Consider the following 16,951-nt stretch of genomic DNA (forward strand, 5'->3'; position numbering starts at 1 on the left):
TATCAGAAGTTCCTGATCAGCCATGATTTATGAAGATAGGTGCACTATTTAAGTGTCCTTAGTCTCCTTAGTACCAGGAGAAATATAATTGAAATTAATAGATTAAGCAGTTTTTAAAGTTAAAAATCAAGGCAGTTTCACTGAAATTTCTGTTCAAGGGAAAAGTTTATGTACCATTTATACAGTGATTTTTTTTTTAAAATATCTCGGTTTTGTGTCTGTGTATAACTCTGTATCTCATGATTTAAACAAAGGCTTCTGAAAGACTGAGAGTAACAACTTTTCAGAATTAAGAATTAGATTTTTCCTGTTCAGGGCAAAAGCAAATTTTGACTCAACTCCTTCACGAGTTACTGTTTTTCTAGGCTTGTACAGCTCTTAACTGTTTGTCTGCCTGCAAGTCCTTACTGTATTACTTAGTACTGGCATTCTGTATGTGGAGTATCATACAACTATGGAGAAGTTGAGATGGTGAGGGTCCTCTTGCAGCTGTCCGGTCCAATGTCTTGCTTGAAGCAGGGCTGCCTTGAAAGTCGGATCAGGTTATTCTGGGCCTCCTCCAGTCAAATTTGAAATCTCTGAAGGTGGAGATCCAGAGTCTCTGTGACAACCCGCCCCAATGCCTAATCACTGTGACATTTCTTTCTTCCTCTTTCTGTAACCTTTGATTGTTACCTTTGTGCTTTTGCTGTGCATCTTTGAGAAAGACCTGCCTTGCTCATCCCTGTATCCCCCCTTGGATAGCTGAACGGGTATCTGTAATTGTAATGCATCCCATGGTCTTTCTCTTTGGCTGGCTGAGCAAGCCTGGCTCCCTCACCCATCCCATGAACGCTCTGTGCTGCAGCCCTGTAGTGGTCTTATGGCCTTCCTCCAGTTTATGGCACTTGTGCCAGTTTGTCTGTAGCTTTTTTTTGTGCTGGGGAGCCCAAAAGCTCCTGTTATGGTTTCATAAGTGCTTAATAAAAGGCTAAATGGCTTGTCTATCCTTCTGGCTACGCTCCTCCTGATTTGGCCCAGTATCCATTTAACTTCAGTCATTGCAAACTCTTACTACTGACCCATATCCAGCTTGCCCTCCAGCACACCGAAGTCCTTCCTTTTTTTGCTTTTTCTTTTTTCCTTTTTTTTTTTCCCCTTTTTTTTTCCCCTTCCTCCTTGCAGAACTGCCAACTTCAACTGGCTTCCAGCTTTTTCTATTGCAGGAATTTAAACCCTCCCAGGGGCAGGACATTGTATCTGTCGTACGTGAACTTTATGAGTTGGTTTTGGCTCATTTCTCCAACCTGTCAAAGTCCCTCTGAAAGGTGTTCCTGTCCTTTAGTGTAGTAACGGCTTCCCCAAATTTGGTATTATCCACAAAGTTGGGGGTGGTGCATTCCATTTCTTCATCCGGGCAGTTGATCAAGCTGTTAAAATCTGTTATTGTCTTCAAATTTTAAGGTGTAAAACTTAGATAGCTAAATAAGAAGCTTTTGCCTTCTGAGAGATTCAGAAGTTATTTTTCAGTAAAACATGAAAAACAGTAGGAGCAAAAGTTTAACATTCCACCAAACCTCAAAAACGCATCCTTTGCAGTGGTGGCTACTATTGTCTAATAACATTCACTTTCTCCTGCATACCCATTACTAGGATTTTGCCATTTTAAGGCAGTGAAATTCATATCTTCAGGTTACATTCAGCATTGGGGCTGATGCAGAGACCTTTTTGTCTGCAAACTCTGGTGCAGAGGGACAGTTGGCTGTTGGCAGGGGGACTCCGTGATCCTCCGCTGCCCTGAGAAGGAGGATGGAGCCTGGCTTTTCTCACTTCACTTGCGCAGTGGCGCATATGTGTGAGTTTTGTTTCCTGATCAAAATCTTGAATTTTGAGACTGGAAAGCTGAGTTTTGAATCATCCAAGTGTGTGCAGTCGTGCATGGCTGGGTAGAGCGTGCTGTAGCATGCTTCTTACCAGCCGCCTAAACCCGCGTGTATTTCACACACAGCTGCTGATACCAAATTCTAGGCTGCTGCTCTGGATTTTGCCATCTGTTTGAGACACGTGTTTCAGCTACATTCCAAGGCTGGGCTAATCTCCTGCAAAGACCCTTCGACCACCATCAGCATTTTAGGACTACAAATCATACTTTGCTTTCTGTCCTCTTGCTTGTCCTCTCAGGAGCTCACAGGGCAGCATTCCACCGGTGGCTTGTTTTTTCCTGAATCAAGCAGATCTAATGAAAGCTTTTTATATTGCAGGCTCAGCATTTTGTGTTTATTCTTAGTATTTTCTAAGAGCTCTATTATGGTAGGTAGGTCATAAATTTGACATATCTCTTTACAAAATATGGAACAGTGATAAAAAACCACAATAATTATCTATGGTGTGGCACCTGGAGAAAAAAACGCCTTAAATTTGAATTACTTAGTCCTTCTACATCCTCCATCTTTTTGACTACTTTTTCATTATAGCTCTGTCAATGAACACCTGTAATAGGTATCAGGAGAGATCCAGTAGTAGAGGTTGTATTCAGCTACAATTATGCAAGATGCTTTTGAAAAAGATGTGAGGAACCTCCGATCAGTAAGTTCTGGAACTGTGTGCCCACAAGGTTTCTTGTATAATTTATCAAAACTTTTAATATATGCCTTACCTATGAGATTTACACACTTTAAAATATGTGGGAAAAGCTATTGGAAGAAAATATTGACTATTGGTTTAGAAAAATTACACATGAAATTAAGAATAAGTCCCATCTATCTGTGCCTGTAACCTTTACTTCTTCACTGGATGGCTGGCATCTTTTCTCCCTCTTCCCCTAATGTTCCTAAATAAGCAGCAAACATTTATTTAAATAGATGGCCATGTTTGATGTAGAGAAAGCTATGCACAATGCAGGAATATTTTAATTCCTCCCTCCAGGTGGGCTTTAAGCTTGGGATATTGTTAGGTCGTAGTGTCCCTTTAAAATGTAAAAGCTGTTAATTCCATTTAGTTCTATCTTTAACTGTTTGAGTATCATCACCTTTTTATTTTTCCTAGTAACTAGCAATACTTCTGTAAAGATTTCCCTATTTTCAGTGTCATGCATTTAGTATAAAGATGAATTCAATTTCTTCTGGAGAAGAACACTATAGAATTTTGTTCTGCAGTTGGTGAGGAGATAACTTTGATAAGGATGGGTAAAGAGGAAGATCTTACACTTGGCAATGCAGCAGCTGGCTTTTTCCACTTTGAAAACTGAGTATGCTCCTGCCTTGATAGACCTAGCATTTAATTCCCTGGGAATTTCTCTTTCAACTTTATGAGAGGCTAAAGTTCCCCCAAAGGTCTCTGACTTTCTTTCACTGTAGCTATTGAAGTGTAGGATAATTGGCAAGAGGATACTTTTTCCAATGGCTGGCTTGGTTTTCTTTCATGTTTGCTAAATATTATTTAAACACTTATTTCTGCTCATTTCTCTTAGCTGTTAGGAGGCAGTTACATACCTGTTCTTAGGAAACTGTAATTTTGACTCAGGCTATAAATGCTAGCTCTTCAATGATACAATGCAGGTAATTGCTGTGTTCAGCACCTAATATTTTACAGCACAAAACCCATTAATTAACAAATGATCCTTTAGAAAGCTGTAATTTTAACTAAGAACTCCACAGTTATTTACGCTATCTAAGGTGATTTCTCAGTAATTCCTTCTGCAGCTACTTGTGGATGATCTTATCTTCTTTATGGTTCTCTTTTGGAGAGTACTTCTACTACTTCTTTTCTCAAAGCATCTAGCTGAAAATCACTTCTACCCTGCTGTTGCTCCACTGTCTTCCTATCACAGACTTTTTGTACTGAATTGTACCATGCTTAATTGCATGAAGAAAAATGTGGCTATTCTGAAATGCTTTTAAATCTGCGCAAAACAATGTAAAAGAGCTCATGTGACTCTGCTATATTGTGTAGCTGCAAAAAGTGGGCAAATTTCTTTTAAACTGAGAACAAATTTGAAACCAAAGCAGCCAGTTGGAAAGAATTTCTGGGATAATATATTTGATTTAACATAATACCTGTGAGCCCAATGCATGGATTGGGATCTCCTTGTGCTAGATACGTTGGAAGAAAAGACGGTCTCTACCCTTTGTATCTTAGTGAGAGGTCCCGAATGAATAGTAGTACAGGGAGGAATACACGAATGGAGTGGTAGGAGGTTACTGCAGTCAGCTTTCAGTTGCCACGTGTTGCTTGCCCCAGCTACGTTCTGCCACAGATGCGGAAACCTCTTACTGGCGCCTGGTGGGCAGGTCCTGCACCATGCGCCCTGGACCATGAGGGGTTGAGGAGCACAGTGGAAAGGCATCTACTTGCTCACAATTTGGTCGTGAATCATCCAGTGAGAACAGATCCATCCAGGTTTATTAGCTTGATCTCAGTGCTGGCCTTTGACATACCTGCATCACTTCCAACAGAGAAATTCCTGCATTTCTATAATGTGCTTCCAATGTCTTAGCTTCTCAGGGATGTGTTAGTTTAGGTATCTTGTTTAATGATCAGACAATAGATTGTGATCTCAACAGTGCAATTTCTGTTAAGTATTTACAGTTTTTTCATAGTTTCCTGTTGTATTTTAGAGGTGTTATGGAAAAGGAGAGAGCGATAAGAGGAATTTGAAGAAGTTCAGTCAGGTAACTAAATGAATATTTGTGGGGTGTCTGTTCAAGTAGGAACAGTGGCGTGGGAGAAAACATGAAAATGTATGACTGCATATATGACAAGCTGATATTGGGGAGGGGGCATAGCACCCTTATATTAGATAAGGGATGAATGGACTCCAGGGAGGCTGTGAACTTCTGTGACAGTGAGAGTGATTTTTGTTGTTGTTTAATGTAGCAAAAAGAAAAACAGCTTAGAGAATCCAGAGATGAGAATGTTGTGAAGAGGGCACCATTAAGAGCAGCATTGAGGTTGGGTGGTGAGTGGGCAGGACTGCATCTGAGGTCAGAAAGGAGAAAGTTGCAATGGCTAAGGCATGATACAAGAACTCAGGTAAAAGTCTACCTGTGTGTATGGATTTTAGAGCTGATAGGCAAAAGGAGTCTTTAGATGTAATCGTATTGCATCTGAGAGAGAACAGAATTAAAGGTGACAATTATTTTATGTAAGTGATGAGTAGTTTATGTAAGTAGATGAGTAGAGAGGGGGTGGTTCCCTTAGTGATGTAAAACAGACGTTAAAAAACATGATAAAGAAAGGAATGCTATGCATGGTAAAGTAACACATTCTGGATGCTGTCTGAATGAACATTGTAGTAATAGAATACAGGGTTAAACCTTTAACCCTGAGAGGTCGTGAGGGGAGGCCTAATTGTTATTTCACTTAATATCATAAAAGTTAATGATGTTCAGCTTGTCTACAGTAGTCACAAATGACAATTGGAAAATATCGCAAAATGCGAGTGTGTATATGTATGTGTGTATATACATGTATACATACACTGTGTGTGATTTTGTATGTACGTATATATACATATACATACCAGAGAGAGAGTGCAAAGCATTTATGGGAAAAGCAGACTTACACAGGTGGAAAAGTTGACAAGCTTTCAAGCATACAGCTTCTTGATCTGCTGAAGGGCTTCTGTACCTGAAAACTTGTTTCTTTCCAACTCTGTCACTTGGTCTAATAAAAAATATTCCTTCTCTTTTACACCATGTGGATTCCTAGATGATCTTGGCTCTGGCAGTGTTGCTTCTACAATGTGTATTTGATCAAGACAGCAAGCAGCAGGGAACCCAGATTAACCCCTTTAGATTTTGATTTACCTAATGGAAAATACTCCTCTCCCCACTAAAATAAAGACCCTAATACATGGTCTAAATACATAAGGCTGCTTCCCTTTATGCTGCCAACGTTTTGGGTTTTTTTGTGTAACCACATGTGGCAAGAAATTGAGAGAAGAGTAGTTCTGTAGTGGTACAGAACTGGCATGGAGACTTTGAGTGAGCTTTTACAACTATTAGACTATATAAGGCTAAGCTAAGCTAAAGTCTTTTGGGAGTGGTGACCTCTCTTTAACTGTCAGCTTATGTTCAGTTTAAACCTAAACGATATCTTTCCTTTTCCTAGTCTTGTACCTCCTCTTCTTTTGCCTGCCTGCCCCTTGACTTGCCATTTCTCCCCCATGGAACTGAGGTATATTGCATCCCAGTAAAATATTTGTCTTCCTTTTTTCCCCTCACTCGAGTAATTTGTACTCTCTGTTAAGAAAGCAGACAGGGAAGTTGAACAAGTTTACAGTGTGCAAGCCTGAAGAAAGATGGTAAATCTTTGGGTCAGGCATTGGGGTAAGTTTAAGAAAATTGAGGCATTGACTGGGTTGATGCAGTTAAACTGGAGAAAACAAATGTGTAAGTGTCCCCTTGAGGAAAGGAGAGTTGTATTGTGCGCCAGGCTTCTGAAACAGAACTTAAGGTAGAGGCATTACTGCTGCAGTTCTATTCATCTTTATCAGTTTGTAATAAGTTGGTTGCCTAAAATTATTCTTTCTAATAGTTTGTGCTTAAAAAAAAAAGTGCTATTGCAATGCTCTGTGTATTTGTGTGTGCGCTCATGCATATGTTTACATGAGTAAGAGGTTCTCTTGTGCCTACCTGTAACTAAAAATATAAACCCCAAATAAAAAAGGATGTACAGCCACTGCTGTACAATAATCAACCATATCAGTGTCTCAAAGATTTTTTTTTATTAGACTGAAGCATGGGGTGTTTCTTTTCTGAAAGTTTCACCACATACGGGTTTTATGGTAGAAAAAACAGTAGTAGGAAGAGCAGAGGGGAATTCTGCCTTCTTTCCTGCCTTCCCCTAACCCCCACCCCAAAGCCATGCTCTTTCATGGCATTTCTCTCTAATGTGTGTGAGCTTGTGTGCTTTGATCTATGGAAATGTGTGTGAAGGGTGTCATGGGTGTGATTTCACTGGTCTCACCTGTTTCAAACAATCTGTTCTGCTCTGGTTCAGCAAGTAGCAGTCTGTACCGAGGTTGTTGCTTTCTTGTTTCTTCCAACTTAAACACCTATGTCATTCCATTTACCATTTAAGTTGTGAGAATATGAAGAGTATGAAATGTGCTACTAATTGGATAACTAAAGTCAATGCTGCCTATGTAACTTTGGTTCTTCCTTGTTAAATGTACGCCTTCACGGACAAATTCCTATCTCAATTACATAGATGTTCAGTGTGAACACCTGTGTAATTGAAAGCGAAACTGTCCACAGTATTTAGTTACATGACATTTTTTCCTCCCAAGGGGTCCCTTATAGATCAGCGTGCATGACAGATAGCATTCAGTGAATGAGGCAGCTGCTTAATTTTTGTCATTGCTTTTCACTCCACAGTCCCTCTGAAACCCTGCATGTTGCAAATTCTTCCATTAATAAATCTGCATTCTTTTCCTGCAAGTCCTTTTTGGCATACTTGAAAATCTCACAAGCTGAATTAACGTACTGGGAAGTATCATACCTATTTACTGGATGAGGAATTGAGACCCAGTGACCTTCCCAAATCAGGAAAGAAACCTCCTTCAGAACCGATCTCTATCAGTTCCAGTTGGAACTTAAAAGTAGTGCAGACCAGTTTATTAACTTCAAATCTATTCTTTTTATCTTCAATCATGACGTGACTTGGTTCAGCCAGGCCACCTCCTGCCACTCAGGTTCTGTACACAAACTAATTTCATGTGCTTTGTAGGCTGTGAAAGGAGTAAGGCAAGAATCCTGAAGAAGCAAATTGTATCTGATAGTGTAATCTGATTGTGTTAATCCTGTGCATCACTCAGGCTTAACTATAAATTACTTCTAACACAACCTTTTTTTGTCTTTTTTTTTTATTATTTTTTGGTGTAACTTGACGTAAAGGACTTAGGGCTATAATGAACAACGAATGTATGATTCAGCAAGTTCATTATTTTATTTTACTTTTTCAAAGAATACTATAGTAGTCTTATTTCAAAAATTGCATGGGTTTATGTTGGCCAAGTAAACAATTTAGTAAACTGAAGGAGATACAGCACAGTTCCAATAAATATATTGTTAATGGTTAACAGTCTTGTTAAGAAATCTGTTTCTATAGAAACTGCTGCAGATTCTCACTTCCTCTAGCATTTGGAATAGTACCAAAGTGAATTTAACACTGATGCTGTGAGGGACAAATCCTTTGAGAGATCACTGCTAGCAGTATGCTTTATTTGGTATCGAGCTGTATGAACAACACAGTTCAGTAACCATAGATGGTGTTTAAGAACTATTACTTCCTACCCTTTATTCTAATGCTCTGTGTGCATTTGCTTTTTTTCCTTCTCTACAAAGACTAGTCCTCATTTGAATCCTATAGCAAGGGCACATAAAATACATAGGTTTGCTTAAGATTTTAAGTTTAAATGGATGTGAGTGTATATGGTTCTAATTTTTAAACATCTGTGAAGAGATTCACCACGTGTGATTTTCACTAATAAAGAGGGAGTCAACATGGGGCAAATGTGTATGGCTCAAGCTTAAAACAAAGCCCAGGTGAGTTTTATAGGGTGCGTTTGTCTTACCTTGTACTAGCCCTGTGTTTCTTCTCTGAAGCATATCGAAGGGAGATTTTTCTTCTGCTTATAGAAGTGTGTATCCTCAGATGAAGTGGATGATTTCAGTGCCTATGTATTCTGTTTCAGTATATGTTTGTATCTATTTCTGTTTGTCTTTTAAGTTGAGACTGCACTGAGCAAACTCATGATCAAGTGAAGGCTGAAACTTTTTTAAGGGAAGGGGAAAAGGCTTCAGAGGAGATACATCTTCTTTTTAGCAACCACCATGTGGTTGCTGGTGTGATTCTGAGAGAAACAGAACTTTGTTTTTGCAAGTTTGTGGATATGCATGCAGTAAACACATCGAGACAGAAACATCCTTCTAGCTTTATTTCTTTCCAGATGGATGAGATAAAAGGCAAAGACAGAGTGATTCTGGCTCTGGAGAAAGACCTCGGTGTCCAGGCAGGCCATACCCAGAAACTGCTCCTTCAGAAAGAAGCTTTGGATGAACAGCTTGTCCAAGTGAAGGAGGCAGAACGATACCACAGTAGTCCTAAGAGAGAGCTTCCTGTGGGAGTGGGGGATATCAGCGAACTGATGGGAAGCCCGGTAAGAAAATTGTGTTTGCTTCAAATGTTCAACACAGGATAATTGCTGCCTGGGTGTTCACATTGGTTCTGTGGTTACTTTTAAAATACTAGAAGGACTAATTAATGGTAAATGGCTCTGGACTGCACTGTGCTGTTTCACTGGTGATTTAGAAACTCCTTGGACCTCTTGAATTTCAAAGAAAGTTGAAAAATGCGTGGATGTAGAACTTCTAGAATTTACATTGTAAACTTCAGCTGTGAACCCCATTTTTTTCTTAGCTATTTATTTCATAACTTTAGGAAATATTTTAACAAATAGCAAATAGATAATATACTTTCCAAAAACTGCCATGTGATTTTAATCTGTGTCCTATGCACCAGATTTTTTTTACTTTCAGCTAATAGTAAGAAATCTGTTGAGAAGTAACCAGGTGAAATATTATTTATCTAGCTGTTTTTTTAAAATTGTTAAACCTTTACATACATTTCACAAGTAGACACTTTTCATGTAATATGGCACTTTTCATGTGGCATTTCCACAGGATGTTATTGTTCAGTGTTTCAGTTAATTAAAATAAGTTTTCTAGGCATTGATGTAAAGAGCCTATTTTAAATTTACACAATCCACTTGCTAAACCATGACATTACATATATGGATACTAAATAATTTTTTTAAAGGTAATTTTATATATCTATATGTTTTTGATGTAAAGGAGCAGCATTTGGATGAACGAGATGTGCGGAGATTTCAGTTAAAAATCGCTGAACTGAATGCTGTAATAAGGAAGCTGGAAGACAGAAATACTCTCTTAGCAGATGAAAGAAATGAACTGGTAAATTAATTAGTAATAACACAGATGGTGGCTCAGAGGGCATCTTTATGGTAAAAGAGTTAATGTTGGAAAGTCAGTGCTATAAATAATTTACAGATTAGTCCTGGTTGGCCTCAATCAATTGTATCTAAATATAACAGAGATTTCTATAGAGATTCACTTTGTGACTATAAAAGACGTGGATGGAATCTCTCTTGTTCCAGAAAAATAAAACTTTATAAATTTATTTTGGGGTCATTGTAATCAAACTGACTGGTAGATTGCCTGTGGCACTGTGTAATGATGTTGTGTAAAACATGCATAACCTATGCACTTAAATTACTGTATTAATCTTTTTGAAATTTCACATTGGTTTCGTGACATGCTTATGCTACCTAGGAGTTATAAAAGCTTTCTTGTGCTGGAGATAAGAAATCTGCCATTTCTCAAGGGAAATCTCTTAAGTAGGTGAAATTATCCTAGGAGAGTGATAGTAACTTACAAAGGAAAGGATATGGCAAGAATTTTAAGAATGAATTTTATTACCTTGCATTGCTACTTAATTGCTTGCACTGAGGTTAATGGTAAAAATCCCATTGACTGCAATGGGAGATGAGTTTTAACAATACGGATTTTTACACATGACCAAATACTATCCTATTTCTAGTGGGAAGAGAAAAGATTTTTCATTCTAATCAGATGGAAATTCTTCCTCATGAAACCTATGTATCTGATTCTCAAAAAATGCTGTTACGTATGGTGGGGGAGAAGGGGAGGGCACTCTTGCCACATCTAAGTACTGTAGATGAGTGAAGCATTGACATCTTCCTCCTTGCTTTGTCAGACTTAGCTCTTCATGTTGAGATACAAAGGCTTTGCTTTATGATAAAAGGACATAATTTAGTTATGACATCTCAATGATTATCAGAAGAGTTAATTTTTGACATTTCCTTGTCCAACATCCTGGCTGAATCTAGATTAGTGAAGTCAATTGGGTAATGCTAGACTAAAATTGGATGAACTGAGAACATAACTGAGTCTTTTCCTTTTAAACTTTTCCTCTTTAAATAGCGTATAGTCTAAACTGCCCTTTCATATGACAAAATAGATGCCTCATGAACACTGTAAGTTTCTTGGGGTAAGAAGAACATGTGCTTTAGCCTGGGTACAGTTCGCCATTTTTCCTACTTTTCTACATGCTGAGTGTTTGTTATTTTGAGGATTTCTCCCCCACTTTTACTGCTACAGTTGCTTTTCTCTGCTCTGTACTCTCCAGAACGTCTTGCCTTTTTTTCAAGATTGCATTATATAAAGACAAGATAATTCAGCCTCTCCTAATCTTTTCTGTGGTCATAAGTCATTCAAAACATCCTTGAAGAATGCTGAAGTACTGCAACATCTATCCTTCAGTGTCCCTCTAGATGGAGGGCGTGTATGACTCAGTCAAGTGCTCTTCTTGATGCTTGACCCAGAGCCATAAGAAATATATTTTGAAAGATATAGAGAAGGTTTTGTCATATTGTGACAATATCACATAAAACTGGTAATGTCAGTAAACTTGTATGATTAAGCACTGTGAAAAATAATTTTCTCCTGAGAATGAAACAGAAAACCACTCGTTGAAATTACGTCAGCAGAAAGATTATCTATTTCTCATTTCCAGTTAAAACTCAGTAAACTGAAAGATCTTTTGATTGGAAAAAATAGATTTTTTACAAACAAAACAGCTCAAGGATTAATGAAATAAAAAGAGTGAAATACTGAATACACACAAATGCAAGAAAGGGCAGTAATTTTTCTTCACATAATTGTCTAACATCATAAAACCACAGGAATAAAATTGAGCAGCTTGAAAATGTCAGCAGAATGCTGAGATTGAATTTGTGCCCTCTGGCTGACTTTCTCTAGTTAGTCTGGCTGACTTGCTCTGATTACACATAAGGTATAGGGTTTTTAAAGTAGAGTAGGAAGAGTTTACTCCTACTGAGGCATAGTGAAAATGACTACCCTAGAGACCTAGTTGCTCACAAGAAGCTTATGACAATGAGATTAGGTTATCAAGAAATCACTTTTAAGGATCATCCATCATAAGGGTTTTCCAAGAACAAAATCCAATGACCTGATCTAGTTTTTTGTAGACTGTACAAAAATGCTATTTCTTATTTGTTTGGACTCCTGTAGTTGTTAGTTCAGCAGTAGTCTATATCAGATGCCACTTAACAAAAGAACTAAACTTTCTGAATGAAGGAAGAAGGCAAGTGAAAACACAGATACTTCTTTCCTACAGGTATAAACTAAAGCACAACTAACTTTGTCCCTTTGCCATTTGCAGCTGAAACGTTCTCGGGAGACAGAAAGTCAGCTGAAGCCTTTGGTAGAAAAAAATAAGAGGATGAGCAAAAAAAACGATGATATGTTGCAATGTATCCAAAGAATGGAAGAGAAAATAAAAAATCTATCAAGGGAAAATGTAGAACTGGTAAGTAATCATCTCTGACATGTTATAAGAACACATTGCACACAGTTACTTTTGAAGTGGAAGTGCTGGTGAGGCTTTCACTCTAATACCGACATTTCAGAGTCTTAAGTTCAGCTAATGCAACTGAATATTCATACTCTAAATTGAGACTGGCACACGCTTTGTGTTGTATCAGTTCAGGCTGATTAAAGGAAAGGATCACAGATAGATAAAATGTGTTTGGAAGCTACAAAAGTGTATGACTAAAAATCCGCTTTAATAAATGCTGCTTTTGTGATTAGAAGTCAGAACTGAATTTGAGTGCGTGTGCCAAAGGCTCTACTATATTAGATCATTGAGTTCACTTGTCTCCTAATTCTGTCCCAGACTATGTTCTTTGATTCTGTTTTGAAATATCTTATATGAGGTATTCACATGCTGTATGCCTCAGTGTTTAGTACTTTGTTTGTTGAAAGAGGTCTTGTGTAATAGTATGCACTGATCAATCCAAAGAATTCTTGACTACTGCGTCACACATGAGAATTTTCCTCCTGTTCCAGCAAGACACTTTAAAACCTTATGTTTATTTTTTTCAATTTTATTTTATTTTTTGTAGAAAGAGAAGTTATCGGCACAGCCAGCACTGAAGAGGCACACATCTTTGAATGATCTCAGCAGCACACGGGAAGAACAAGAAATTGAATTCCTTAGACTGCAAGTCAAAGAACAGCAGCATGTTATTGATGATCTCACAGTGGTAATGCTTATGACTAGTATACACACATGCATGCACACACATCTATAGGCAAGCTAAAGATTTGAGAGCAATATTTTAATTCCAGCTGTTGTAGTGATATAGAAATAGTTCTTTGGCATCAAAGGGTTCTTATTATTTTTCAGAAAGTCAACGGATTTCTTTGGAATGTGTATAAATCTCTGTATTATAAAATATTTACCTATTATGAGCTGCTTGTGAAAAGAAGTGCATCAGTCCACCCACTTTATGTACAAAATTGGCTGTCAACAACTGAGAAACTTGGAGGAAAGGACACATTTCAAAACTTAGTGACTAAAATATATTGGATGTAGATCCTGTTGCAAACCCAACCACTCCCCTGATCTAGAAGATCTCCTTAAAGAAAGGAACATGCAGGATGGCACTCATTTCACCTAAGTGAGCATCTCTAACTGAGCTGGCCACACTAGCTGTCTTTATAACAAATGGAGAGAAATATGCGTGATTCATCCAGACAGAGGCAGCAGCATAGTTTAAGATTAGAATTGCACAGCTGCTACCATATGACTGTGAAGACTATGTAAGATGATGCTCATAGATGTTTGCACTGTTCGACCAGGACTCTTCTGAGTTGTGTTAAGAGTTGTCTAGGGCTATTTAGTGCAATGTATGATACATTCTTCTGGTGCTGGCAGAAATGATGTATCATCTCTGAGAGAACCCTGCCCTTCTGGAGCAGCATCTGGAACTCAGGCAGACTATTCTAGAGCATCTCAAATGGCACTGCTGACTGCTACAAAATGATAAAATGAATTTAAGATCATTCTGTCTAAATAAAAAAATCAAACAATTGGATACAACATTGAAAATAAAAAGAGAAGATCCAAAAAGTTAAATCAACAAGGTGTGTTTTTGCTCTGTCTGGAACATTGTTCTCGGCAGTTCCTCTGAGATTTTGACCAGGGTTTCTCTCTGTAATCAGTGCCAAAGATTGATGTCTGCGTGCATTCTCCAGTGTCACAGTGTTACAAGCAGTAGGGTGTTGCTCAGACAATGTTGTGTAGGGTCTGATTCACAGAGCCATGCTGCTTTACCTTCCAAATACAACTGTACAGGCAGGGACTATCACATGGTAATTGTCAGTATATGGCAGATATAACCTCACTTATGTTCCAGTGTAAAGTGGGTATGAAAGGACTCTTTTTTTACTGTCTCAGCCAGTAATCTGAGGAAATAAATATACTGTATTCTGACTTTGGTCAACTAGTATTTACTTATGTTTAGTGTGAAAGTAAAATAAATAAATATTTAAAAATATGGTTTCATTTTTGCTTTGTTTCCTATTTACAGATACTTTTTCACTGTCAGAAATAAGTTAAATAGCTAACTAGGATACTGCTTTGGCTGGCAGTGCAAACTAATCGATGCTTTGCCTTTGATATGAATGCAGTGGAACTCTGCAATTCCGTTGTGCTTTCCAGCTATCTTTTCTGGCTCAAACCACACCTCTGCAGAATACAAATGTATTATAATTATCAAGAATGACCCACATGTCACATACCTGATTGATACAAAAGTCACCAGCTTATCTCCAGCTGAGACCAATAGGATGCAGAGAAATAAGAATTATAGTCCTAGGCAATAGGGTGTCTGAATTGATTAGTATTGTCATTTGTAGGGTTTCTTTGATGCTGTTGAAGCCATGTAACTTGAGTTCTTCCACAACAGTGGTTTTCTGGTCAGTTCTTAAAAGGAAGGCTGTCAAGATAAACTCGGATGACTGCAAAAGATGCTAGTGATTCAGCAAATGGTGTTTTTTAATTGGCATTATTATTGTTCTAGTAGCTTGATGTATTATTAAGACAGTAAGTGAATCAGTCTTCTTATAAACAAGGTTAGAATCAGGAAGGAGTGGGGGATTTTTGAAGTGTTTGCTCATTCTGCACTGAAGTGAGAGGAAAGAAAAGGAAAGACAGTAAGAAGACTAGCCAGTTTCTCCAACTGTTTGGACACCTGCTTGGGATGCAGGAGCCCCAGGCTAAAGCAGGGACTGTGCCTTAACCAGGTACCTGAGGAGGGAGCATTACTCTTCAACACTGTCTAAAATGCAACTTTGGGTTTTCAGCTTGAGCTTAATATATTAATGATTCTGCAGCTTGCAATACCTGCTCCATTCTACCTTGGCGGTCATTACTTTTCCTTATTCTGAAAACCACATGTATTAAATGTGCCATATAATTTATTGTGCTTTTCTGAATTATTTTGTATTTTTCCAAAACTTTGTTCCTGGAACAATGAGCTGATATGATGAATATTTTTATTATGATTTCCACTGGGAGCTTCTTATTTTTCCAGTTTCTGAGATGAATATAAAGCAAATAACTCTGAATAGAATAATACCATGCAGTGAGCAATAACTGCTAGAGAAACACTTAGAACTGGTATCATTCTTTTAAAAAACAGAGATGTTGCAAATAATGATGCAGAGCTAAGGAAAGAACCAAGAAATAGGCAAGGAGACAGATCACCTGCTTCTTGTGCTGTTTTTTTGCTTGTCGTCTCTTTGCATTTTTTACCTTCTCTTTCTCCTCCGCTCCTTTGGATTTCAAGGCAGTATTCTTGGGCTTGAACATTCATAAACCCTGCATTTTTTCCAGTTATAACCTCCTCATATTATGATATAGTTAATTATGATCTTGTTCCAAAGTCATGGTAGAGAAAAGACACTGACTACGTTGACACAGACTGAGAGTACTGTGGATTTGAGACTTTTGCCCTACAAGGATAAGTCATGTGTAGCACTGTATCTGCACATGCATGGTTGTATATCAGAGTATGCCTGATATAATGACTTGTAATTACTAAGGCTGGACTCATTTTTGGCTACCGACCTGCTTCTTCAGGATGGTTGAGCACTGGAGTGAGAATGTGAATTCTGTTTCCATAGTGAGCTTCTTGGTAAAAGAGTCAAAAGAACTGGCAGAAATCTGTGCCCAGAATTAACAAAGCCCTTTCAAGCCAACTTCCCATCAAGTGTGTAAAATATATGGCTGAAGGTTTGTTTGCTAAAGGGATAAAGCTGCAGTACAGCATGATCTTATAGCAACGTGTTGTTATTCAAAAGGATAAAAACATTGTCTTTGAGTTAGCTTTACCATAGGCTTTAAGAAAATTTGGATGATATTTCTTTGTGCAAAACATATCTAAATACATATTTTAAAAGAAACCCATACCAAAATGTTCTCTTTTCTTCTAGGAAAGGGAACGGTTATTGCGGTCTAGAAAACAGAAGAGAAAAAGTCTGAAACCTCCAAAGGTGAGCAGACTTCCGGTTTTCCATGCATTTTGGTTGTTGTGAACAGTGCTTGTTTCAACTATTGCCTGAAATTAGAGCTCTAATTAAACTAATGGTAAAATGTCATATAATTCTATTTTTTTCCAGTGAATGCTTATTACATTTTTTAGGGTAATTCAGGAGCTGCAAGTTTCGTACTGCACACAAGTGTTGTTGGTTTGGTTTTTGCTTTAAATAAAAAAATATAATTACAGTTTTAGCCATTGTGGCCTAAATATTGAAGTGGCTTGAGGTCTAAATGATATACAACTACCATTTCAAAGGACAAATGCTCAGTCCTTTTTAAAGAAAATGCACTCCTCAATCTACTAGTACCGAGTTACTGCTTAATCACAATTGAAAACTTTAACTCATGCTAGGGATGTTATTGAAATTATATTTCTGTATGTGATATATAAATAGTAAGAAGATTCTAACTATTTTTCTCTAGTAACTATTTTGCTCTAGAATGCAAAGTATAAGAGAGA

General features: G+C 37.8%; 1 protein-coding gene across 4 annotated transcripts in view; it reads left to right on the forward strand.

Annotated features, from left to right (window-relative positions):
• Nucleotides 1-16,951, forward strand: part of JAKMIP1 (janus kinase and microtubule interacting protein 1) — a 106,810-nt gene that overhangs the window by 33,470 nt on the left and 56,389 nt on the right. For all 4 annotated transcript variants that reach the window (XM_064449111.1, XM_064449112.1, XM_064449110.1 and 1 more), the window contains exons 4-8: nt 8,933-9,142; nt 9,837-9,956; nt 12,268-12,414; nt 13,010-13,150; nt 16,386-16,445. In XM_064449111.1, coding sequence (XP_064305181.1) covers nt 8,933-9,142; nt 9,837-9,956; nt 12,268-12,414; nt 13,010-13,150; nt 16,386-16,445 — 678 coding nt within the window. The remainder of the gene's footprint in view (nt 1-8,932; nt 9,143-9,836; nt 9,957-12,267; nt 12,415-13,009; nt 13,151-16,385; nt 16,446-16,951) is intronic.

This window comes from Phalacrocorax carbo, chromosome 4 (assembly GCF_963921805.1).
Source record: "Phalacrocorax carbo chromosome 4, bPhaCar2.1, whole genome shotgun sequence".
Classification (NCBI taxonomy): Eukaryota; Metazoa; Chordata; class Aves; order Suliformes; family Phalacrocoracidae; genus Phalacrocorax; species Phalacrocorax carbo.